General features: G+C 43.8%; 1 protein-coding gene across 19 annotated transcripts in view; it reads right to left on the bottom strand.

The window, feature by feature from the left end:
• Positions 1-25,506, bottom strand: part of EIF4G3 (eukaryotic translation initiation factor 4 gamma 3) — a 154,878-nt gene that overhangs the window by 58,909 nt on the left and 70,463 nt on the right. For 6 of the 19 annotated variants that reach the window (XR_010826314.1, XM_066981955.1, XM_066981957.1 and 3 more), the window contains 8 exons: positions 24,246-24,341; positions 22,786-22,899; positions 19,137-19,169; positions 11,561-11,581; positions 10,533-10,712; positions 9,957-10,071; positions 5,881-5,981; positions 3,079-3,201 (listed from right to left, as the gene is read on the bottom strand). Coding sequence is in view for 18 of the 19 variants with exons in the window: in XM_066981955.1 (XP_066838056.1) it covers positions 3,079-3,201; positions 5,881-5,981; positions 9,957-10,071; positions 10,533-10,712; positions 11,561-11,581; positions 19,137-19,169; positions 22,786-22,899; positions 24,246-24,341 (783 nt within the window). In the remaining variant the exon portion in view is untranslated. Of the gene's footprint in view, positions 1-3,078; positions 3,202-5,880; positions 5,982-9,956; positions 10,072-10,532; positions 10,713-11,560; positions 11,582-19,136; positions 19,170-22,785; positions 22,900-24,245; positions 24,342-25,506 lie in introns of those variants that run through there. The other 13 variants (XM_066981967.1, XM_066981971.1, XM_048048760.2 and 10 more) reach the window with 5 other exon arrangements.

The following is a 25,506-nucleotide window of genomic DNA, read 5'->3' as shown; positions in this document are numbered from 1 at the left end:
ATTGGTTGCTGTAGACACAACAGCCCTTGTTATTGTAAAATGGCTTCTTTTTACAAAGTATTACGTTTCTGACAGGGACGGGTCTACAGCAGTGGCTTCCATGCACTTCTTGAGCAAGTTTTTCTTTCTGTGATTGTGGTGCTTAAGTAACGTGCTTACAGAATCAGATACTGGCAGTCAATGTAAAGTAAGTGTTACTAGAGTCTAGAATAATAATAATAATAATAACCACCACCATAAACATCATCATGCAGGGAGCCACTTCGATTAGATGACACTTCTTCAAGCCCTGAGACTCCGGGTTTGCATTTTGAATGTTCTCCAGATGCATTCTCATCCAAAACCGCCTCGTGCACGGTTTGGTTGGAAGGCCTGGGGGAACGGCGCAGCAGCAACACCTCCCATGCACCTCTTCCAGGAGCTGCCGCAAATTCTGAGTGTTTCAACATGCAGGTATTTCTTTTTCATGTGAATCTCACACTGATTGTTCACAGCTTTTAGCAGCTGAGGAAGGGGAATACAAAAAGTCCTAAAAAGTTTTGAGCAAAGCCATGGCTGAATATTTAAATTTCCTGATTTTAGACAGTTCAAAGTTATCCACAGCTACTGGAATTCAGCCACTGAACATACGTATTAAGGCATACACTAAGCACCATCTAATTGCATCCAAGATACTAGGCTGGCTTAAGAGAAATGAATTATAGACACTGTTGGGACAATAACTTTGAATTTCCTGGCTTAAGTGGGCTTAAATTTTCAGTTATGCTGCACTAATGAACTTTTACTGGTGAGCTCTGTTTCAGAGCTCTTCTGTGATTAACAAAAGTGGTTCCAAGTACCTAATCAAAACAAAGTCTGGATATGAAACAATAAAATATTTGCATACCTTACTTACAGCAGATGATTGGACATCACGGGTGTGCTCTGCATACAAATTACAGCTGATAAAAAATTCATGCTTATTAACCTCCTCTAGAAAAGCATTTATTTTGTCCTGTTTGACTTAATTATAGTATCTTAAAATAGCTTTCTGAACGCAAAAGCGATCCAGTAAGTGCCTGCATTAGCTGCGCCACACATAAACACAATCTGAAACCTTGGCTGTTTTCAACCCTTCCACACTTCTAATGGGGTAAATCATTTAGCATGAAGTAATGGGAAGAAGGTCTCACCACCATTCAAACATTTTTTATTACTGGGATCTTCTCTCACGGAAAATGCTTGGAAAGAAGTACAATCAACTCTATACATAACCAGCCCTCTGCTCTCTCCCTTTCCAGCTGGGGTCAACAAATCACCAGACCACTCTCTGACAGAAAAAGGCTTATTCCACTCGAGCCCTGCAGACCTCGCTGCACAACCAGCCAGCTGGGAAATGCTCGAGCACGGCGCCTTGCTGCTGCTTGCCCCTGACGGAGACCAGGAGGAGAAAGCAGGTGACCCAAAGCTAATGGTGATGCCTTCATGTGATAAAAGGATTTGATTGAATTGGGGAAACAGCCAAAAGCTGTAGCTATTCTATTTGTCTCGGAGGGGAGTTCTGCAGACCAGGCTCTTAATTCATCTCAGTGATCCCAGTCCTCAGTTGATCCTCACTGGCTCAGCTGTAACCTCTCACGCATGCAATGGGTGTCTCAGAACAAGCCTGTGCATTTTCCTCAGCACAGGACAGTCAGCAGAAAAGCTATCCTGAACACAGGATGTGCGTGTGGGGGGTAAGATTTCAGCCCAGGAACAATTGTTTCACACACACACAAAAAAAAAAAAAGCAAAAACTGGTTTCTGACATTAAACAGTGAAGAGCTTGGACAAAGAGGAAACTGCGCCTCAGCCAGGCTCTGACCCAAAGCCCACCCATCACATGCAGAACTTTACTGATATTTATGGTCTTTATATCAGGCCCCTGGGCAGCAGACAATAACCTCCAATAAAACATTGTCAACTTCCAAGGCCTATGCCAAACTGTAGAGTTCAGCTTCTTTTTCTCCCTCTGTTCACAAACATTTAAGCTGAGCAGCTCGTGGCTTAGCACCACCTCCCCTTGGAAGAACCCTTCTTTTGGGAGATTACATACGAAACAAACGGCAGCTACACCAAGCTGGCTGCTGGGAAGAGGGCAGCAGCTGCCATGTGCCTCCTCTCCATCTCTGACGCCATGGGGAGACCAAGGAGACATCATCTCCTCCTTCTGCAGGTGTGGAAGAGTTGGTCAAAGGAGAGAAATCATTTCCTGATAAGATAACGCAGCCACTTTCAGACCCAGCAATTAACATCAAGGTGGACTTATGTTCATGTCAGGACTGCTTGCCCGCAAGTCTGAGAGTGCTCTTTTGGACCTGAGTCAAAAAGGACTAGAACAGACCTGGATTTCCACTCAGTTTAATTGTCAGACATCACATGTGGACTTCTCGGGTGAAGCAGGATACAGAGGCTTAGAAGAGGTCAGAAACTCAAAGGTGTGTGACAAGAATTTTTGAAGAGAGTTATGAACTATGGAAAATATCAGTTTGGGATATTTATGCTTTTTCTTAAGTCAGAAAAAATGCCTTTTATTTTCTCTTTATCTTTCCCTTTTTAAAGCTGAACACAGAGAGCCCAAATCTGGAAGTTCTCTGATAAATGTCCTGAGCTACAGTAATTCTGGTTACTCTAAAACAAGACTACTAAAGCAGAAAGACGGTAGTATGGACAGCAATGCCATTTAAAATATATAATCAATCACATGCATGATATGGATGCTCCTCTGGTGCACAAGACACTAATGGAAACACCACATTTCTCACAGACATACTGACTCCTCCAGAAAGCCTTCACCAGCTTTAAAAACTACTGCTGATACAAAAGCAGGGGAGGGGAACTCGTAGCAGCATCGCAGCTCTACATTTTACAAGCTACAGGCTGATACAAATGACCAAACTTAGAAAACAAAATCATTGAAGAACATGGACAACTAAAGAAAAGACCATCCAGGTGAGTGAGGCAGTTGGTGGTGTGGATGGAAGACTCAGGAATTGGCTCTAACAAACAGCAAAGCAAAGCAGACATCACTGGGAGAGGGCTACTTGGCCACTTTGTTACCTGAGGTGGAGTAGGTGTGGAAGTGGGTCTCATGATGGGGGGCGTTGGGTTCCTGCTGCCCCCTCCGGACATTATTTCTTCTGTTATATCTTTGCCCCCCTGGTTTGGATCCCGGATCCGGATCTATGGGATTGAATGTAGAAATATTTCAGACAAGTCCTCCCATTACACGTTGTCCTTGGGGCTTATGGAGGGGAAGCATGGACAGAACATATTTCCATTACACTCAGTATGAGATGCCCTGGACTGAGCTGATGCTCTGCAGGAACACTGCAATGTGGTTTGTTTCAGCAACTTGAAATGCATGGTATGTCATCCCTTAATCTTAAAACCTAATTTAATCAAAATGCTCATCAACTATACCAGTCAGTTCTAAATATGTGCACCTCTTCAAATTCTCTCAGATCTAAAGCAACTGTGGAACAATTTTAAATATGTGCCTTGCAGTACGTGACCCTTTCATTCAGAATGTGGTCTCCACTTTTGGAAAATAAGTCTAGTGAAACTTGTTAAATTTAGTGGACGGTTTAGCTATAGAAGTAAGCTTGCCAGTTAGTGGAAAGTGCAGGATAAAAACAAAAAGCAAAACAAAAACATACTGCCCTGATACGAAATTCAGTGACCTTGCCAACCCAGCTGCTGGTATACAGAGAAAGCAAATCAGTTCTTTGTTTTCACCTTCCACGCTGAGAAAAATCACGCCAGCCAAACAGAAAACAAACAAACAGAACTACAGAGCCAAAGAAAGGAAAGTGCAAGAACAAACGGAAGTCCTATGAAACGCATCAACGTTTAGGAAACAAGTTTATTATCGGAGCATCTTCATAGTCCCAAAAAGGGAAGGAAAAATATCATCCCGAATAAAACATTTGAGAACATGCTCATTCGAACCCTCAACAAACACTTGAACCACTATGTCCCCGAGCATGGGAACCAGTCAACCTGTGTGGGTTAATTTATTTGGAACAGAGTTTTAGTGGAAGTCATCTTCAATATAAAAACTGCGGATTTCCACAAACTTGAAGACAGCGCTATCATTCGCGTCTGTTAACCTCAGAACCTCTTGGTTGAGTGCTCTGTAAAACGCAGGCAGAAGTCCCTGTTGTACCAAGCAGCACACACTAACCACAAGTAAACCTGGAGGCATAATCCTTCTGAGAGCAGGAATGTCAGGAAACTGTGGTGGCTTTATTCCATTGGCAACTGACACAGTTGCTAGCTGCAGGAGGGCTTTGTGATTTATCAACTTCAGTATTGTGCGATGTATTCTCGACTCTTTGGGTTGGGAAGACAAATGAGTACACACACAGTACTTCGGGTGTTGACAAGATGTGGTCACCTCCTACTTTTGATAGAGTAAAAAGAGACTTGTGTTCTTCCACTAAAACATCTAGGTGATCACAGCAATGAGGACTTAAGAGCTGGCAGGAATTCCTACCCTCTTCTCCTCTTGTCAATGTCATTAAAACATGTTTTCCCTCCCTGAAAGTTTGTAGTACTCAGCTAACAGTGCATGCAGATGTGTGTACAGCTACATGCTTCATTTTTCTTTAATTTCTCTCTTATTTTTTCAGTTGTAACATATTAGCAAACTGAAAAAGTACATCCAGACAAAAGCATTTTTAAAGGCATTTTTAAAAGCCTTTGCTTTTCTGCTTCAAAGAACTTAGCTTTCTGGGCATTAAACTGTCTTAACCACAGCTGAGTGTTTCTGAACATCTCTGCACTTCAAATGGTATCAATGATCTGGCCATGTCATGTCTTGGATGCTGAAAAGAGACTCCTCAGGACTGAAGAGGACGGTGAAGAGGTAGCAAAAGAGTTGCATCACCCTTTGATGACAGCAGCTACAAGAAAGGCTTTTCTTGAAAGCCCAGCTAACACGTTGTTCAGCTTTTCCAGCTTTCCAGATCAAGCATCATCTCAGCTCATCTTCAAAAATCAAGATACAAGAGATACAAGTAATCTGTTTTTTGAAACATGTACAAATTCTCCCCACTTTTTTTTTTTTTTTTGGCCAGGAAACAGTTCTTTAGATGTTTTCAATCCACTGTAACACACACACTGACGTAAAATTAATAAATTATTTCCCTTTCACTCATTCAGAATCAACTATTCATTCGCAAGTTTAAGTCCTCCCCTATTTTTTTTTTCAGTTTAAACATTACATTTACCCACTATGTCTTTACTATTCCCTACCATCATCCACCTACAAAAAGGTTTACATTCCATCAGTCTGTCTCATGAATTCTGACCAGTGAACTAGGAAGAGAGGAAATGTGGTCTCCAAATCTCTGCCCACTTTCATAGCATCACACGTTCAGGTTCCTTCAAGCTCTGTAAATCCGTCCCCAGCTTGCTAGTGCTGCTTTTCTACATTTTCCAATGGCACAATATTGAACAGTTTCTTTTTTGTCAATTTGAACCAATTTCCAACAGTCTCGCAAACTGATCTGAGTTTGTTCTTTCCCACTTGGCTCTTTGGTAAAACAGCAGCACAAGCAGATGAGGACCCTCTGGCTTACGGAGATGCTGCTGCTTTCATTTGTGTTTGTTACAAAACCAGCAAAAGTATTTTCATTTCTGACTGGCTGAGACATTTCAAAACACAGAGCAGCAAGTTCCCATAGAAAACTGAAAGTAAGACATCATTGCAGCATTGTGCAATGTTTAATAAAACTTAGGAGTGAAAGGTAAGAGCCTCTCTGTGAAGATAAAGCCCACTTTTAAGCTAAAATTTTCATTAATTACAACTGGGACAATTCTCAAGAGAGGACTTATCATTCAATGAAGATCCCTTACCGTTTTTTTCTCTCTTTTAGCTGGTGGAGGCTGCTGCTGCTGTGTAGGCACTATGATGGGTGCTGACTGATAAACTGGCTGACTTGGGTAGAAAGGTGTTCCTGGGAAAGAACAACACAGAAACAAGAGAAATCCAGTTAGTCTGTTAATGAAAGAAAACCAAGCATGACAGTAAAACTGTCCACGAACTCCTCCCTCCCTTCTTCTGAAAAAACAGAACTTCTACCATCCAACTGGAACCCAGTCTGTCTTGCTCTTCCTCACTTCCACTTAAACAGAGCTGTTGCTCCAGCAAGACAAGTGATTAAGTTACTACTTCATTTTTTCCTCATCACGTGCATCAGTTTCTGAGAGTCTGTTGAAATCACAAAGACATGAAAAAAGAAGTTGTCCATCCTTGGACTCCTTGGACTGTAAAACAGGTAAGGTTTTTTTTTCCCCCCTTTGTAGAGAAATTCAGTCGAACCATTACAAAGAATTTGCAAGGTCAACGGTAACTTATTTTAAAGCATAGCGAGAAAATGTAATTACAAGCAATGTTCTTCTCATGCTGCAACACAAAAAAGCATGACCATGGTTATTATTGCAAAATTACACTGCATTGTTGATTACATTCATAATATCCAACAGTTTCATTTTCTTTTCTTTATGGAGAAAGACAGGCTCAAAATGACTGAGTTCTTTCAAGATGTGCCAGACATAAATAGAAGTGGCACAGCAGAGCTGTCTCTTGTCTACGTACTACTAGATATAGGCAAACTTGTAGTGCCTTTTTTTTTTCCTAAGCATGGATGCTAGATGGACTGCCTGCTTTCACTCACCTCTCAAGTAATCTGATTTATTCTTCAGCTGAACTAACCTTTAAATGGGAATGAAAATCTGTATTGTGCTGACATCTTTGGGAACATTATAACCAAAAGAGGTTACTACTATCTCAAGCAAATGGTGAAATCCAAGAAAGCAAACAAACCCAGCGCAGCACAATCTGACTTGCAACTTCAAAGGATGCACTCCTCAAGCTGTCAGCGAGAAAGCAAAAGCTCAGAGCAGGCTTCCTCCCTCCCTGCCCAGAACAAGAACTTTTCTCCCCTGAAATAGCAGGCACGTAGTTGAAAGCAGAAAGCATTGGAAGGCACTGACACTGCACTGCTAAAAGCTCAGCCCGCCGCATTACTTCACTCCCAGACACTGCAATCACGGTAGTCTAAATGACTCGATCATCTTTTCATTTTGAACTTCGTGGCAAGCAGCGTGACTTCAGATCTGCCTTGGCCTCAGGGTGCAAAACCTCCATCAGCATCCCTGTTCTCTCCTGAAGCTGCGCAGCCTCAAACTCTTCCGACTAATGCTTTGGCCAAGCTGGCCAGGTGTACAACACGAGTTTGGGTAACATGAGAGGACACGAGCAAGCCTGGGAGCCCTGCAGTATGTTAATTTTCCTCATTTCTAGTTTCCTAGAAACCAGATCTAATAAGACAGCTGTAACACGATCCATGTGAGAGAGAGACCAACAGTGTAACTCAAGGCAGAACTCTTCGTTTATGAAAAGTACTTTGAAAAAGCAAACCCCAAAAAGGAAGAGTAACTTCTGGGAAGAAACACAGCTTCTGTGGCAACAAGTCGAGCATTTTTCAGTGCAACATTCTTTGCTCTCTGCCCCACATATTGATCCTTTTCAGGTCGGTGTTCATTTCACACAATCATTTCATTCATCATTTCAAGGTCTTCCCAATGTATCAGAAGCTGACTGATACATGAGAGAACAATAAATTACAAAACTGAGATATAGTTTAGGAAAAATAAGTACTTTTCATCTTAGTATGTTTTGTCTTCTGCAGTATTTTTCCTTATCACTTCCTTTACAGCCTGTCACACTGCAGTGAGTTTGATGCCCAGCAGCCACGCTGTACCATGCTATACTACACACTTGCTGCAAAGTCCCGAGGTTTAAGGGAAAGGCCGCTGCCAGCAGCACCATCCACGCCAGTACTCTGCATTTAGTTATCTCCCAGTGCTGTGAGCAGCACCACGCTTAGACACCTGGTGAGAGACAGAATATTTTCAGCCCTATATAAATAGCAAGGGAGCAACAGGAGGAAAAGGTGGATGAGTGCAAGCAAACCTGCAATCACCCTCTCTTCCTTGGCTAAACCTTCCCTGCCTGGAAAACGCTCTGCGTGAGGCAGGGCTGCAATCCAGACATCAAACCCAGCCTCCAGCTTCGCCCACTGACGCTCTGCAGACACAGCAACCTGAAAGCAAGCTGGGGCTAAAAGATTACAAGCTGCTGTGCAAGAAACCAGGCAGTTCCAGGAGTGGAAAGGAACCAGAAGGGAACCTTTTCCAAATTACAGAAGTGAAGACAGACAAACTGCACTAAGTGAGCAGAAAGTAAGAAAGCAGACCTGGAACGGAAGAAGAACTTTAAATGATGAATATGTAGGCAATTTCCTCATTTAGTGGATCAGATTTAAGCAGCCATTGCAATATTTCTTCTCTTTATCTGTCTAGGTAAGCAAACAGGAACTAACTGCCTCATAATTGCTGTCTCTCCACTCGTTCAGAAACTGAAATCTTTGAAGACTTCATGAATATCTTTTGAAGTAGTCCCACTAGCTCTATATATTCCAAATTAAAAAAAAATAAATAAAAAGACTCATGACCTTTCAAAATGCTAAGTAGGGAGGCAACTGGAGCTCTTCTCCCCTTTAAAATAAATCTGAATTTGTGAAGAGCAAACATGCAATTCTGCCAAACTGTACACGGTCGTCATTGTTCAGCCGGCAATCATTCACTTCTAATGCTCAGAAATGCCAACAGCTAAAGCTGCAAGGAAAGTTGGTAACATGTCGACCCCAACAGGCTACAGAATTTGTGTGGGCAGCTAGCAATCAGACTGAACCAAATACCTCAAGTTTGATACTGAGAAGTGAAAACCCTTTAAAAAAAAGCACACGGGGGTGATTACTAGAATCATCCTGGGGATTTTTCAAATGTTCCCACACATAAGCAAGGCAAGACAAATTAAAAAAAAAAGTGATACACATTACTGCAAGATACCTGTTTCTGCAGCTCATTGAAACAGAGGTTACAGGAGCTGATTTATCTTAAACGACAACTGAAAGACAGATCCTACAGAAAACCTTACAGGGGACTGTGATGTAAGTATGATATGCATCGTACACGGCAGCACAAGGGAAGTAACTAAGGGCTTAATTACTTCTACATAAAAGACGTCTGCCAAGAGAAGAGGTGTCACAGGACACCTAAGGAGAGTCTCCCACTGACGCATGGGGTCTACTCAATGGAACCCAAATGAGAGGCAGTTGTGAGGTCCCGCAGGAGGCAAGGACCACCGGCAAGATGCAGATGGAAGGGATGCTCAACACTGGACAGATCACCCCTCAATTTTTAGGGGTGGCTTTGAACCTGATTACCTGAGGAAGGGAGTCAAATATATTGAATATAGCATAACGAACAACCACAGCACACAGCTACTGTGGGCAACCACTGTCAGTAGAGCTCTTTGCTTGAGAAGAGGTGAAACTAGGAACCGTGTCTTGAAAGGGCAAACATCAGCCTGCGTATGGGTTACAAAGTCTTTCACTGGACTAACTTGTTCTTTGCAGCATGAGACCAGTGAATTAAGCCAGATGGTTTGTTCTTTTCCCTTTCTAAATGCCAAACAGGGAACACAGGAACAAGAAATGTTAAATGCTCTGTTGCCGTGCACATATTGAGGGAAACCAGTGGTAACCAGGGCTGCCAGTTGTATTCACGATACCTTAATAAATAATAATGATTTATCAGGGAATAATAAATAGCCACTATTCTTATTCACATGTGATTATGGGTAGCTCTACAAGTTACAGCCTTTCCTTGAGCATTCATACAAACGAAACTCCGTTACTGTGAATTTTTCAGGATTGAATAATAAGGGCTGTGACACAACCAAATCAAGCAGCTATATGAAGTTCAAACAAATGCTAATCCAGTTTGGTATTATAAATCTTGAACTTGACAAGAGAAAACCATGCCCAGGAAATACTTACAGGAAATCTCCAACCAGAACTTACCGTAGGCATTGGGAAATTCTCCAGGACCTGGTCCTGGATAAAAGGGGCCTGGCCCTGGTGGCTGAACAGGATACTGCTGTGGGGGCCCAACATATGGAGGGCCACTGTGTCGATACTAGGAAGAAAAAAATAACCATCAGTTTTCAAAGAGTTGAGCAATGACATGCTGTTACATACAAAAACTGTAATTGAGCCCTCAAAAATCAATAAAGATCAGATTATCAAACTCCTTAACAATGACAAGTCATCCTCCTGCTTTCAGTAATATCATGTTTTTATAAGGTCCAAGGTTTTAGAGTAACTGTGGAGCTATTAAGTCAATTTAAATACATTCATAGCATTTTCCAGGAGCTTAGTTTCACACTGTTTCTGAGAAAATGCCAAGCCTAAAAAGAATTTATTCTTACTGCCTCCATGCTCAGACCAACAGATAATTCATAAAGAAGCACAGAATTGAAATATGCAACTACCAGTTTTATCTCCCCCTCTCCCAATGCTGCAGCAGGTCTTGAGAAAATCCAGATGAAGCACAGGTTGCTTTTCAGTTTCTTAAGCGCCTGGAGAATGTGTTTTTACCTGTGGTATACAGTACTGGGGGCCCTGAGGCATAGGATACGGCATTGGCAGATGATTAACCATCATGATGTGTTGGTTGGTTTGATACACTGCAGTCGGTGTTTGTGCACCAGGACGGATGGAAGGGCTGCTGTTCTGGATGGTAGCTCTCGGAGGCTGTATCTGAGGCCTCTGAAAAAACTAGGGCAGGAAAGGGACATAGGAAGGAGAGAGGAGAGAAAACAAAGAATCGGTCAAACTTCCTGGAGAAAAATTACAGTCTCATTACAAAGGCAGACAATATGTTGTAGTTACAGTACTACTTCCAAAGGGTTGCCACACATTCAGAAAACTGCAGGACAATTGCTGTCTATCTGTAAATACTAAATTCATGCTATAACCTTCAATTTTTTCCAGGTTGTAAAAGGTAAGAGCAAATGTGAAACTTTGAGGTCTATCTATTAGTTTGTATCTACTGAATTATACACCCCAACTTTCAGAGCAATCGTCAGAAAAATTATTTCTGTCAAATATGCTTTTATAAGGTGGGTTGCCTGCCAAAAAGCCACCTTTATTAATATGCCAGGGAAATAAAACATCAAGGCAACTGTTTCGGTGTAACTTCAGAACAGCTAAATCCAGGTTTTACGAAGAGATGCCTCATGCCCGCTCTTTGTACAAATGGAGACATGTGACTTCTCTTGTGCTCTGTTTCCAAAAGGGTGGCAACCTCTTCCAGGGTGGCACCAAAATCTTCTACCACGTTTGCATGAAGTGATGCCCCACGCAAGTGGACCAGCTCCAGGAAACCAAGCAACCCAGTGGTACGTGGTCAGGTCTCAGCTTGTAAGCGCTGGGAAAGGCATCAGCATCCACGGTATGGAGCGCTCGTGGCACTGGAGCCCTTGCTCTAGTTACCAGAGTCTTGGCAATAATCTTTAAACTCAGTTGGTAAGGTGTGCATCAGACATTAACGCATTCACTAACAGAATAATGATACAAGTGATAAAGAGACACTTATGCCATGCAGAACCAGGAGTTAAAATTACCTGTATAGGTCTGAATCCTCCCTTCAATAACGAAGCAAGAAAGCAGCAGGAAACAGAAAGAAAGCCAATGGAACAGCTTACAGATCAATAGGAAGGAATAGGATATAACATGCACCCTAACTGCACACAATTCCACTCATCTTTCTACCCTGCTTTGACTAATCTCTTACAGAACCAGCAAGACAGACACTGAACTGGTGCGAGGACTCTTCTACCAGAATCCCAGGTCAGGGGTCAGAAACTCTTCTAGAAAAGTCTGATATGGAAATATAAAAGTTTAAAAAAAAAATCTGTCATTAACTGTAGAAAACATGATACTACAGAAAGACTTTATGCTTACTCTGTTCCTAAATCATACACTTTTCCTTTCTGGTCTCTTTCAGTAACACAAAGATAGCAGATAAAGCAGTAACTCATGCTCAAATCATGGATTTGGTCTCCACTTCTGCACCCAGACTGGAAGGATAAGAAATGCCATGTATTTAATTGCTAAGCAAAAAATAAAAATAAAAAAATTAGGTCATCATACATCATACTGAAGACTGCTGAGTGATGAAGTGCATCAATGCAAGTAGTCTGTGAGTAACCACATCGTGAGCGGTGAGAGGAGAAAAGGAGGGCAATCACTGAACAATGAAGGAAGGAGCTGGGCTTATCTGTCTTGGCATTTGGAAAGAATGAGGTAGGGCAGAAGGAAGCTGTGATGCCTCTACACCTGATGTGACAATGAAATTAAAACGGTCATTCCGGTGTTCCTGAAGACCACGATACCTACGTTGTTCCCATACCAAACGATTTCTCCAGAAAAGCCAAGGATGACTCCCTGGCGCAGAAATCCAGACACAATTACAATGACCATAACGCTTTGACGTCCAACCCTGTTAATCCGGACGAAGAACTGTCACTGGCACACTGCACAATGTAACCTGAATTAGGAGAAGGCCACTGTTTTGGGGGGAAAAATCTGCAAGCGAGGATGCAGAAAGAAAACCAGAAGAGCAACATGCTGCCATATTCCTGCGCCTATAAAAAACGTGTGGCTGCCTAGATGCAGGGGAACTACATGAGTGTTACATGGAATAAGGATAGATGCTGAATTTATGGTGAGATTAACTACACCTTGCAATTCTTCAATACCCAGAGACACCAAAAAGAAATCTAAAATATTTTCTCTCCTTACTGCTTCTCTTCATTACTTCCAGAGTCACTTATAAAACTACAGAATCAGCAGCAAGTCTGCCATGAAAGGGACTGGACCCAAGGTTTGGGAGTGAATGAAATCAGGTCCTTCCTTCTTTCACCACTAACTGCTGAATAATGACCACTTCTGATCTGTTACTGGGTTACAGCAGCTCTGGGAGACCCAAAGTGCGATAGGGAAAGAAAAAGAAAACACTCAATAGCCACCACAGTTCTGTATCTGTCCGGAGCGAAGAGGGGCTGCAGACTGCCCCGAGAGCAGCCCCTACAGCGGCAGGAACTCCTTCGGCAGGGTGGCACAGAAGAGCCTTGGCCGCAGAGGATGGGAGTCCTCCAGCAGCGCGAGCCAGACGAGAAGCCTGCCCTCCTCCAGCCGAGCTGCACAGCTGCACCTAGGGAACCTGCTGAGTAACACGCCCCCGGAAACGACTGAGGAAAATCTTACAGCAATGGAAACTCCTGGTTTACAGACAGCCTTTTGCTTCTGTCACTGGGAACCGCTGCATAAAAGATCGTGAAACATGATGTGTGGGGGTGACATGCCGAAGAAACTCCATTTCATGAAGCGCGTGCCAGCTCTCCTTCCAGCTGCAGCAGAAGGAATGAAAGCGTGCTCTGTACACCAACACGGGTGGTGTTACACAGGCTGGTTCTTACATCAAGTAAGAAATAACACCGGGGTAGCGCTAAGCTGTTCTACAGCAGAAAGAGAACCTCCAACGAGGAAACTCGGGGTTAAAAAACAAACCAACAAACACACACAGCCCGCCACCTCTCCAAAACCACTCTGTACTGCCCAGGCCATTGCAGAGGCAGCTCAAATCCAGAGATGAAGACAAAAAAAAGAAAAAGAACAAAGACGATCTCATGGCTTCTAGGAAGGACACAGCAAGAAGAAAAGCAGATCCATCATTCCAAGTGACAAGACATCCAAAGCTTTTGGAAAGGCCAAGCAGAGGGGTCTCCAGCGAAGTTTGAATTACTTTTAGTTATTCCAGTTCCTGTAAGTAAAATTACAATTCTCAAGAAAATCAGGTATCAGAGCACTGTGCCTCTGATTTATATACGGGTTTTATGATTCAAAACAAACATCATCTAATTGTCAGACTTTTTTATGCTATATCCCTGATCCTGTCCCTCCAAAACTAAGCTAACAATGTTCAAAGTCATTCGTAGAAATGTTTCACTGCTCTGACTTGATTTGCTAAAAGATTCATCTTGCAAGGTCAAACGGATGCCTGCACAGCCAACATTTTCACGTAAAGCTAATGATGCCCACAGGAGAATACCAGGAGATTGAAAACAGATATTTTGCCTCTATTTCTTCCACAAAGTGCAGGATTCAGCATGGAGCATAGACAGTTCCCACGCAGGGCCATAGCAAGGCTTCTGATAGAAAACTGCAATACTTGACTACTTCCTTCAAAGATTAAGTCCTGCTATATAGCCAGGATGGTCAAATTAGTGCAAAATATGCTAAAAAGATTCCAAAAATCGTTTCGGAAAAATAACCATAAAAAAACAATTGCACACATGCTCCAGACAGGGTTTTGCCAGTAGCTGTTAACACAGCAGTAATAACTCCCCATCTCAGCTGGAAATAACTGTTCTTGTTCATCTAAAGATTGCATTGCACAGGTGGTCCCAGCTGATGATACCTGATTTAACAAAACCTTTTCCTTGGCACTGAAGTGTAAGGGCTTGTGCTCTGCACAGCTGAATTACGCCTTGCTTCCATCACGCTTGTCCTCCTTGTCCAGCTTCCTTTTGCTAACCCCATTTTCTAGCTTCCCACTCGTTAAGTGTGTTGCAGACACATACCTGCTATTTGTGCCAGGGTAATTAACAGAATTATTAAGGAAACACACTACTAACTTCCTGCCTACCCTCTCAGCACTGCCCTGCCACTTACTTTTTAATCAGTCCTTATACGCATCCCAATATCCTCTTATTAAGCATCTTCTCCCACTTAATTTTCTTCCCTTACAACCCTGTGTCAAAAGGCTGCTGAAGGCCGGCCACTAAGAGGCATCATGCTTGTCATCTAGAAAAATCAATGATCAAAGAGAGTGCCAACCTCCTGATAAACCTCCGCTGCATTTTAATTGATTTTCTATTTACTCTAGATTTTTAAGTCATCACTTCCAGGGAAATGCCTGTGAAGCACTCACTGTGCACTCTAAAGGCTGCACGGAGCAATGACGTTCTCTGCTAAGAGCACCGGAGACAGACCTACGCTTACCCTAGCCCCTCACCCAGAGCGTGCGCGGGGCGCTGGGCTCCTTATTTCTAGGCCAGATCAAGGCTGGCGACTGCGATGGGTCCACAAAGCCCTGCCAAAAGTTAGAAACAAGGACGGCAAACGGGAAGTTCAACCAGATGTCATCAGCGCGATCGAATCAAATGGCACAGCCAAGTGCTCTGCTTCGGGCCAGCCTGCGGCACCCCAAGACAGCTCTGCTGTTCACGTGCAGACGTGTCGGGCCCAAACCTGGCCTGGGAGAGGGAGGAGGAGGCGTTGGCACAGGCAGCGCAGCAGGAGTGACGTCTATTTGCAGACGGAAGGAGCAGTGCCCGGGTTAGTTTGAAGGATCGGATATACTTCCCTTTTCCCTGCGGCAGAGCTCGGCCAAGGAGCTGCAGCCCCAAGCCAGAAGCAGGTGCCAGGAGCAGGAGCCGCAGCAGGAAGCCCGCTGCGCATCTCGGCTTCCCGGCAGCTCAGCAGCAGCCCTTGGGGCACAAAGCAAGACTTGGTTCTTCCCCTACCTCAGGTTTTCCCAGTCTTCTTATTTACTGAACGATAAATAAAAAACGGGGGAAGAAAACACCTTTTTTGTGTCAACCATGGGATTTAAACTGGTAGTTCCTTTCCATATTTGCGGATGAAGACAGAGAAGTGATTACGGCAACCTTTTCCGACTGCTTTTTATGCGAGATATTTCAAGAAGCTACAAAATGGTTAGACTTGAGTAACCAAATGTACTCAGGGAGTAAATTTCTGACCTCTCCAAATCGTGAGGCTTTTTAACAACAGTGCATGGGCGAACCCAGCCTGCTGTTATATAAGCTACACTCAAAAGAACTCAAGTAACCCGAAGCTAAAACTGGAATAAACTGCAACTGCAACCTCAGACTAAATTAGTCTGCCATAGCTAGTAAACTAATCTCAAATACAATTATAAGTCAGAAAGAGAAAAACGACATTTGAGTTTCTATTTGTTCTTATTTCTGTTTTTAATTACACTGGCCTCTTCTGAGCATCCATTTTAAAATCTCTCTCATACTCCTGAAGTCGCTTCTTCAACTAAAGGTTATTCTACGCTTCGGACTTCAGCTTAAAAGAAAACTGCTATTTTCATTTGTGTTTCAGGAGGATCAGAAGCAACAAAGTGACTCAAGAACTTTGCTTAAAAAGAAATAAAGAAGAGACGGGGATGCTCCATGAACAAAATGGGAAATGGAACGCCAAACCCAGACAGGACGGTAGCTAAGTCTTGTAGCTAAACCCGTGGGTTGTGCATAAAGCCTGGCATTTAAAGAAAAACAGAAGCTGACAGTATATTTAAATATACTGCTGCAAACACTGTGACACCCATTTGCTTTCTCCTAGAAAGTGAGACTGCCCAGTGGTTTCTGCGATAGCTGCTTTACTGGAATCAAGGATTAGTTATGCACATTTAACTTTTAATCAGAACCACTACAGCTATTTTCATTAGACTTCAGCCACTATTTACTTAGCACAGCATCCTAAATCTCATCTTAATATTTTCTTAGCATCCTAAATCTCATTTTCATATTTTCTATCGCACAGACTTTGATTACGCCTTCTACAGCATCTACTGGCTTGAAACCGTCAGGGCAAGCATTTCCATCCAAAAATAAATTGCTTATGAAGTTGCCAGTCAACTTCAGGTGCTTAAATCATGCTAATCTGAGTACTTTAGAGATCTAATAATTACAGGAAATAACATTAAAGAATAATCCATTAGTTGACTGAGAAAGACACAGAATCAATAAGAAGCCTATGTTAATAGCATCACACAGAAATCGTTGCAAACCTCATCTTGCTGCTGCTTTCCTAGAAGAACTCGTTATGTCACTGTAACAAATACCAGTATCGCTACGGTCGATGTACTTACTTTGGATTTTTTAGGTTACAAAACCTCAGCCTGGAAGCCTGCTGCTTGCGTTACACAACCTTTTGCTATTCCAGCATGTTAAAGCTGCCCGGTTCATGTGAACAATCATTTACGTCAGACTCGCGAATTCTCCACGTGCTGGGTCTGCGATGAATTCGCTTCAACAGCCACGACCCTTCCGCAGGGGTGGGTGGCAAAAACCCCCTTCTCCATCCCCCGTCGGAACGACGGGCACAGACTGAGTTTCAGATGCAAAGAACCAAGGAGCTCATCCGAAGCCCAGGTTTTGCTGTGCCTGTCCCGTTCCGCTGCACGGCAGATATATCTCTGGGATAAAGCCTGAAGTGTTTTTCTAACAGTGACAGCTTCTCTCCGATAATTATAAGCAGACCTCAAACGTCACGGAGTCCAAATCTAACTGCAACGCAGTTAAATATGTGGTGTTACATTCAGGAAAACAAACTGGGAAATCACAAATTTTAACCTCCGGGAGGGCCATAACTGGGTCCAAAAGAAAGTGTTAAACCGAGCCGTGACAGATGGGTGGCAGAGCCCTACCAGTAAGGCCACCAGTCACTGAAATCATTTCTTACAAGGCTGAGCTGCCTCCAGATTCGAGCCTCTTGTTCCAAATTCTGCTTGCAGTGAATTTGGTAATTTTTATGAGACTATTAAACAGTTCACACTGAATACATACTTTGTCTTGGAAACAACCTATGAAAGAGCTAATGAGTTTCTGAACAGCAATGCATCTTCAGTATCACGTAATATAAACACAGACCTCAAGTTAAGGTCAAGAACAAAAGTATCTAAACAAGATACTAATTCTGTCACCCTGCACACTGCGCAGTAATCCTGCAAACATTCCTCCACCACCGCCTGTCAATGCAATCCCTTGCTGGGCACAAAAATCAGTTCTCTCTCTCTCACGTGATGTTTGCCTGCGAGCAAACAAGTGCAGCAAATGCCTTGTTCTACTTTTTTAAGACTTTTGTTGTTTTTTTCTGCCCTGCTCTGGAAGGATGCCTGCCTGCACGCTGCTCTCTGAGGCGGAAAGCTGGGGGGCGGCGGCAGCGTGTGCCCACCAACACACTTACCTGCTGTCCTAGGGCAGGACCTTCCCGAAGGCACACACCTCTACAGCATCGAACAGCTCAGACTAACAGGAACGATGTGAGAACAACGCGGTTCTCCTGGAACAAGCCTTCCAGGACTTAAGCCCCTGTCCCAACATCACTGGAGTTAAGGGGATTATTTTCCCTCCCATTAACTTGGTGAAAACAGACTCTCTCTTTCCAAGCGAAGAGAAAGAAGAACGACACGGAAACATACAAATCTGGAAGACCTTTCCTGCCCTTGCCATGCCTCTCGTCCGCTTTCCCGCATATCCACGCTCAGGCAACCTCTGCCCCCTCCAAAGCTACAAGAGGAAGCAAAACCAGTCCCCAGATGAACTCTGAAAAAGGGCCTTGGCAAAGATGAATGTCAGAGGTGATGGAAAGACAGCTTTGGGCACCATGAATAGGCCAGAACGGACCTGTGCATCCATCCTGCTGCACAGCAGATCCTTTTGGTATTTCAGCCTCCCTAATAACAAGCGCTGTCCCTGGGTTTCCCGAGCCAGAGCTATTCCTTATTTTTGTTCTTCTGAGTTATGTGATTCCTTACAATGTCCAAGTCGTGTGGCAGGAATACTATGAAGATTCCTAATGTCTGGCTTTCATACAGTGAGTAAAAGAAAACATTAAGCAATGTAATGACAACAGATAACCAGGCATATCACACAAGAAATGTACGAATTGGAAAATCATTTGCCTTGCTCTGCGTTTGAAAAGTAGGATTTTCTCAGGGACCTGAGCACCCAGTTCTTGTCAAAGTCTTCAGCTCAGGCAACATAATGTGCTGGCTGCTTTGGGAAATATTAGGCAAAGTTTCTTGCGACTTGAACAGACAAGCAAATCTCACACATACCTGGAAATAATTTCTACATGTTCTCCTTTCCTACAGAAATAGCGGAAGTGAGGTGGTTAATGAGTGCAGTGACACCGACCAGGAATTAAGTGTTACTCTGCGTTGCAGGCAGCTTGTTAGCAAGGTTACGCAGGTGCTAGTATCTACTAACGAGGCTGGTTTCCAAAGCGAGCCTTCGTTCTGAGTTAGTGGGTGAACAACCTCCGACCACCCGCCTCCCCCAGCAAATTAGTTTAGGATGGTAATGAAGGGGCAGGGTACTGTACCTGGTGATGGGCAGGTCGAGGCCCCGCTGCAAACTGAGGAAAGGCGGGAGAAACAAACACAAAAGGAAAGGCACAAAGAGTCAGAAACACCACAACGAAACCAAAATGTCACACTCTATGCAAAATAAACCCACAAGAAAAACCACAAACAGTCAAAGCTTTGCTGCAGGACAGTGACAGACAGGTACTGAGATATAACGAGTGAACACCGCTACGGGGAAGTGTGCTGCTCGAGAGCTGGCGGATAAACAGCCAAAGCTGCCGCTCATTTTAAAGGCACTCTAGGCATGAATGCGGGCATTCTTTACCCTGCCTGGGAAAAAAAATAAAACAAGCAGCGGTGAAGATTTTAAACTGTTTAAGGGGGAGGTAAATGGTTGAAGCAGCCGGACTCAGAGCCGTTCCAAAAATTTGGTGGGAGCAGAGAATGGAGGCTGGTGCCTGGCTGGCAGGTAAGAGCCAGGCGGGCGCTGCTAACAGCCTGCGGGCTGGGGGCTGCGGGCTCTCTGCAAGGCAAACCGGCAGTTCTTTCCATGTACACCGTGTGGTTTGTCTTTTTTTCTTTTTTTCTTTTTTTTTTTCCCACAAAGGATCACGATAGAATCCTCCAACCCCTCTCCTTAAGGAGTCGGATTTGTCACCCCCCTCTGAAACTGAAGGCAACAGGTTAACCCGCGATGCCCCTGGGAGCCCGATGCAGCAGGGCAGGGCTTGCCTGGAGAACAGGAGGTCCTGGTTCCCAGCCCTGAGCTCAGGCCACTAAATCACCTCCCACCCACCTGGGTTACATATGGAGGAAAGTATTCAGAATTTAACATGCTCGGTAAACATTAAAAGCATTTTCCAATAAGTAACTGATTGTTAAAATAGAAATAAAAATGAATGCAAGAAATGGAAAATAGAAATAAAGATGACAAGGTATCCTCGTTCAGAAGCCAAGTTAGGTATTTAAACTCTTAATTCTCAGTGTACTCAGCACAGCTCCAAGATGAGAGCAGATAAACCTATCGGTAACAGCTCCAATAATTAAACGGAGCAAGCAAAACTAGATCCCGCTGTGACTTCCCACACGCCGCAGCAGCACACGGCGTGCCTCTACCTGCCGCTGCTGGGGACTGCTCGGGACCGCAGGGCACGTGCCGCAGCACGCGATGCCAGCCCACCTCTGCTCATGCATATACGTGCTGGGACTCAGTACGCTGTACTTGCTGCCTGAGGGCTACCGTACATTCTAATGTAGGAAAGTACTAATGAGAAGGGTGATCAAAACTGCCTACTAATTATTGATTTTCTTAATAAGAGATCTTTTTTCAGGAAGAAAATGTGGAGTGGGGTTTACTCACAGCCCTACTTCCCAGCTATTTTAATCCCTTCAAATATGAGAAGCAACGTATAAATATTCACTGGTCCGGTTGATTTTCTCCCTTATAAACATTTTAATCACCTATATTCGACATTTCCAAGTAGTCTACTAACAGCAGTGGTGCTCATATATTCCCTCTACCTTCACCTCATTGTGACATTTGGACGAAAAGTCATAAAAACCTTCAGAAACAGGAAAATATGCGCACAGACTATTACTAACGTAGGAGTTTAGTCACCTGCACTGATTGAACAAGCAGTTTCCCCACCCCTAGCAAACACCCTTGAAAACTTTCCCTCAGCCTTCCATTTAAGAAAAAATGCAAAGGATTATCAACTCTTAAGACTAAAGACCTAAAATTTCCAATTTAGTAGCAACCACAGGACAGAAGCACTCAAAGACTCCTGGCCTTCTCCCAAACCTCCTGGTGAGAAGAGGACAGAGGCTCTGCTGATCAGTCTGCTGCGATGAGAAATGGTAACCTGGAGGAGGAGCCTAAGGAGGGGGATGCACTTCGAGTCCTTTTTTTCCTCAGGAAGAACTCCTCAAAAACACTTTCAGTGTCATGCGTTTGAGAAAAAGGAATAACGCTTACCCTGGAAGGGTTGGCAAAAGCCTTTCTGGTGGGGCCACACACCATGTTATACGCCGATGAAAAATAAAGCACTGAAAAGAATCATGGGGTGCAAAAACCTTGTCTTGCTTAATTTGAAGGCCAAGGAACCTCTCTTATCACTGTTCTGCACAGAAGATTAATTCTCCCTGTGTTTAAAACAAGAGCTGGAAGCTTACATCTTAAGAAGCTGAAGTATATTCCATTGTGGACAAAAAGTAATGTGTTAAAGAAAAAATAAAAACAAAACCTCAAAGTTAGTGAAAAATACCCTAATCTGTTTTGTACTGGTCACCATTGGCTATTGATTTTTTCTCTTTTAATTTTTCTTTTTTTTTTTTTTTTTAAATCAGGTTGACAGGATTTTTTCCTATTAGTAGCTGTAAGCAACAGAACAAACTGTAGTCACTGCTGGCTCGGATTAAAATAGACACTTTGTTCTTCTGTCAGATGAAGGTGGTAGATAAAAGGAAAACTTTATGAAGACTGGGTCCAACATTTCTGCCACCCACACTCCTTATGGTCCTGCTCACTGCTCCGTGCACAGCTGGAGACAGGGCACGGTCTCTACCTGCTGGTGTTGGTCTGGCACACGTATGCCTAGCAGAAAACCACCACTTCTAGGTCAACTCCCTTGCCAACCGTGGTTTTTGGTAGGCCTCCTAACAACTGGGGGGTTGGTGTTAAAATCACCTAGCGGGGAATTTGGAGTAGGGCTGAACAATTCTGTTTCCTCACCCACTGCTGGAGCTGCACTTCGACGTTCCTGGTATCGGAGCGGCACTAGGAAGCTAACAGGGACAACCCATGGAGCCAGCTGGATTGCAAAGGCAGCTGCCCAGGGAGGAACAGAAAAGCCCGAACCGTGCAATTGCCACTAGCCCTTTGGTGCAGACACTGCACGGAGCAAGCTCTGGCTGCTCTACAAGTGCCACAGCCCCTACACCCAGCTGCACCGGCGGCGTGACGGATGGGACCACGCTACGGAGCCTACGCATGGCAAAGGTCTCCTGCTGCCTTCCTCAGCCTCTCTTCACCCTCCCCTTGCCACCAAAAAAGAAGGGTAAAAATAAATTTAAAAAATTAAAAATAAAAGAGGTAAATCGAGCCCAGAACAAAATGCAAGAGTAGTTCAGGAGCAGCTCGTCTTGCATTTGTTTTGGGGTGGGGAGGTGGAATGAAATGTTATGTGTGCGCCTTTTAGTAATGGGGGTGGAAATGGTCACTAGCAGAGCAGATGGCAAAAACTGCACACAGGAGAGTTTAAAAAAAATAAAAAGTAGTTCATGACCACAGAAAAATGGCTGACAACTGCAGACAAATCCTTCCTCAATACCTCCTCAATAACAGGGCGAAATCCCTACAATTTGACACATTTTCAGCCAAATCTCCTGAAAACAATCTGTTGAGTGGAAAACCCAAAGTCATCCTGGTCTCTGTCCTACCAGGTCAGACCCTCCCGACTGCCAGTCAACTTCGGACGTTCTGTTGCCACTTAACCTGGCAGAAACTGCCATGGTAGCTCATGCTTTTAGCAAAGAAGCAAATCAGTGCATTTCTGTAGATCAGCCAACAAAAAGATGTGGTAAAAAAAAATAAAGAAATAAAGAAATAAAATAGTGCCATCGGCACAATTGCCTGCAAGAAGGAGTACAGTTTGTTATATTGCTTACAATGCAGTATTTTATCCAGCCTCTTCCAGCCAGGGACCTGTAAACCGGACTCTGTTCCAAAACCTTCCTCCTCTTCCAGTTGTCTGTGCAATGTATTGGCACTGTTCTGCTGGGCTGTCAAAAAAACTGGTTTAGAGATGCAGCTCTTCAGTCAGGTTTTGCTCCAGTTCTAACCATATAAATTTATTTTTGCTTTTCAACAATAAAAGATACAGAAGCTGAATATACTTACTGAGAAAAGATTTTTACCGTCAGTATCCCACATTACTGATTAGAACAGGGGACTAAAGAAGTGGTGGGATCCAGTTACAAATTCACAGCTGTCCACATCACAGAAACATCATCAAAACTGGCATTAATTGGCTTGCTCATCAGCGCTGAGGTCAACAGGCCTCAGAACTAACCCTCCTGCAAATCCCCTGGAGGTGAGATCTCCAGAAGCAGGGCAAGCACATCGGTGCAGCTGCCCGTAGGGGAAGCTTGCCCTGTACTATACCTGTTAAGTGGACAAACAGAAGACTTCTGTCTCGGAGGCTTTCAGTTGCCATGCTTCAGCAGCATTCATCTTACTCTAAAAAGAGAAGAGTGCTGGGAATGGTGCGGTGGTTTTATACGTAACCTGAAGCGTTACGACGCAGATGCGGATTCACAAGAGACGCAGGGACTGCTGCTCCCTTGGCTAACTGAGGCTTCAGACATCATGACGGCACGCTACCGTGCCTGCAGAAGCAGGGCTAAGCTCGCGATGCCATAGGAGCATCTCCTAGCACCATGTGGAACTGCGCTACGAGCAGAGATTTCCCAACAAGAGCCTGGTTTGGGGAACCAAAGGCCTACGGTAGCAGAGCAGTATTACAACACACACAAAAAGATCGTGGAGGACAACCAAACCTCAACTTGGATGAAAAAGGGCTTACCACAAAAAGATCTGGGTGCACAGAAGCTCTGCTTTAAATGTGTGAGCACCTACACAGTGCTAGACAGCAAGTGGTTAGAGCTGATCCAGTGGCACTGACTCAGAAGTGAAGCCCACAGGCCACTGGAGACTGAGTGCTGCTGCAGAGAGTCGCTTTCATTTACTGATCTTTGTTCTACCGCTTTACCAAATACTTCCTTTAAGAAAAAAAATGAAGCAAAGAGAAAGATTCTGGTAACGAATCTAAATTCTAACGTGAAGTGAACCTGAAAGCAACTATTCTAAAAATAAATCACGTTATTTGAACACAGATGAGAATCCCTCCGTTGCTTCTTTTCTGATAAGCCACTTTAAAATGAAAATTCTCCTACCATGATAACATTCAAAAATGCAACCAAGATTTGCCATTTGGAAGGTGCTTCCAGTTCAGTAAAACAGACTTTTCAGAGAATTGGCCAAGTGTTATAGACACACACATAAACACAGAGAAACAGGCAAACGAGGAGGAAAGAATGTAAGATGATGCAAACATGGGCTCCCTTACCGGCGAGCGGGTCTGAGTCTGGGTGTTCATTGTTTGAGGGGCTTGAGGGTACACCAACGTGGTTGGAGCTGCATTCTGTCCTGAGGGGTACGGAGCCTGCCAGGGAACAAAAAAAAGTGAATAAAAAATGAGTGTTTCAAATGATTCATCCCAAAAGATGGAAAGCGAACACATTATCAGACTGACTTTTGATTACCATTAAGATAAAGAACACACAAAGAGATCGGGCGATTACAAGGGAGAAAGCCTTCTCTGTTGGGGACCCAACCATTTATCAACACCACCCTAAACTCCAGAAGCACCACAGTGGAAAACATGAGAGCAAGCACACATCAACGCAGCTCTGCGTCACTGAAGCCCTGTTGCCTGACCCTGCTCTAAACATGTGCCCAAGGAGAGCTGGAACCATAGGTATTGGTGGCAGATCCTCTAAAATACGACAAATGACAAGCAATAAGCTTGAATGCATTTAATACAAGCTACTGCTGCTTTAAAGCATTTGCAACACAATGAAACTGCCTGAAATTGTTACAGATGGAAGACAGACCATTGGTTGTGTAAATGTTCATAGTTCCATTGATTTCAATGGGCTATAACAATTTATACTCCCAGATGCTCTCTCCCATGTTATTTGCCCAAAGTAACAATAAACTGGAGCTGTAGTTACGCCGATTACACATTTTAACAAGACATTCCTCCTTTCAGAGGACTTCCCCCCCCCCCTTTTTTTTTTATTTTTAACCATAAAAAGCTTACCTTTTCTTTAAATTTATTATTGTATTGGCCCAAAAACCAGCCTCTAGTCTGTGACAGCCTTCACTTCCAAGAAGAATTCCCCCAGGCTCTACGTGCTGCCCTGTGGCTCCTGCACGACTCCACAAACCACTTCTCCTGCTCCTCGGCTCCTGCCCCATCCGGCACGGCTGATGCCTCGCTGTGCCAGCTCTGGATGTCGGCGTTCCCAAGGGTAGCCGCAGTCGCTACTAACCCTCTGGCTGCGTATCATCAGATTTACCTTACGATTAAAGGAGCTCATCAGGTCTTGGGTCTCCTCTGGGGGAAGGTCTTTGGGCTCACTTTACAGATTATGGGAGAGGATATGCTTAAAAACATTGCCAAACCTCCCTGTACACAGAACTACTATATATTCCCACTGCAAGCCACAGCCTTGCTGAACCTTCTCATCTTCGAATTTTATGGCCCTTGCATTAAAATTCAAAAGCAAGTATAAGGAAAAAAGGAAACTTTTTCAATCCATAAA

The sequence above is a fragment of the Anser cygnoides genome, chromosome 23 (assembly GCF_040182565.1).
Source record: "Anser cygnoides isolate HZ-2024a breed goose chromosome 23, Taihu_goose_T2T_genome, whole genome shotgun sequence".
Lineage (NCBI taxonomy): Eukaryota > Metazoa > Chordata > Aves > Anseriformes > Anatidae > Anser > Anser cygnoides.
Note: the sequence above shows the minus strand (reverse complement) of the source record. Positions and strands in the feature narration are given on the sequence as shown.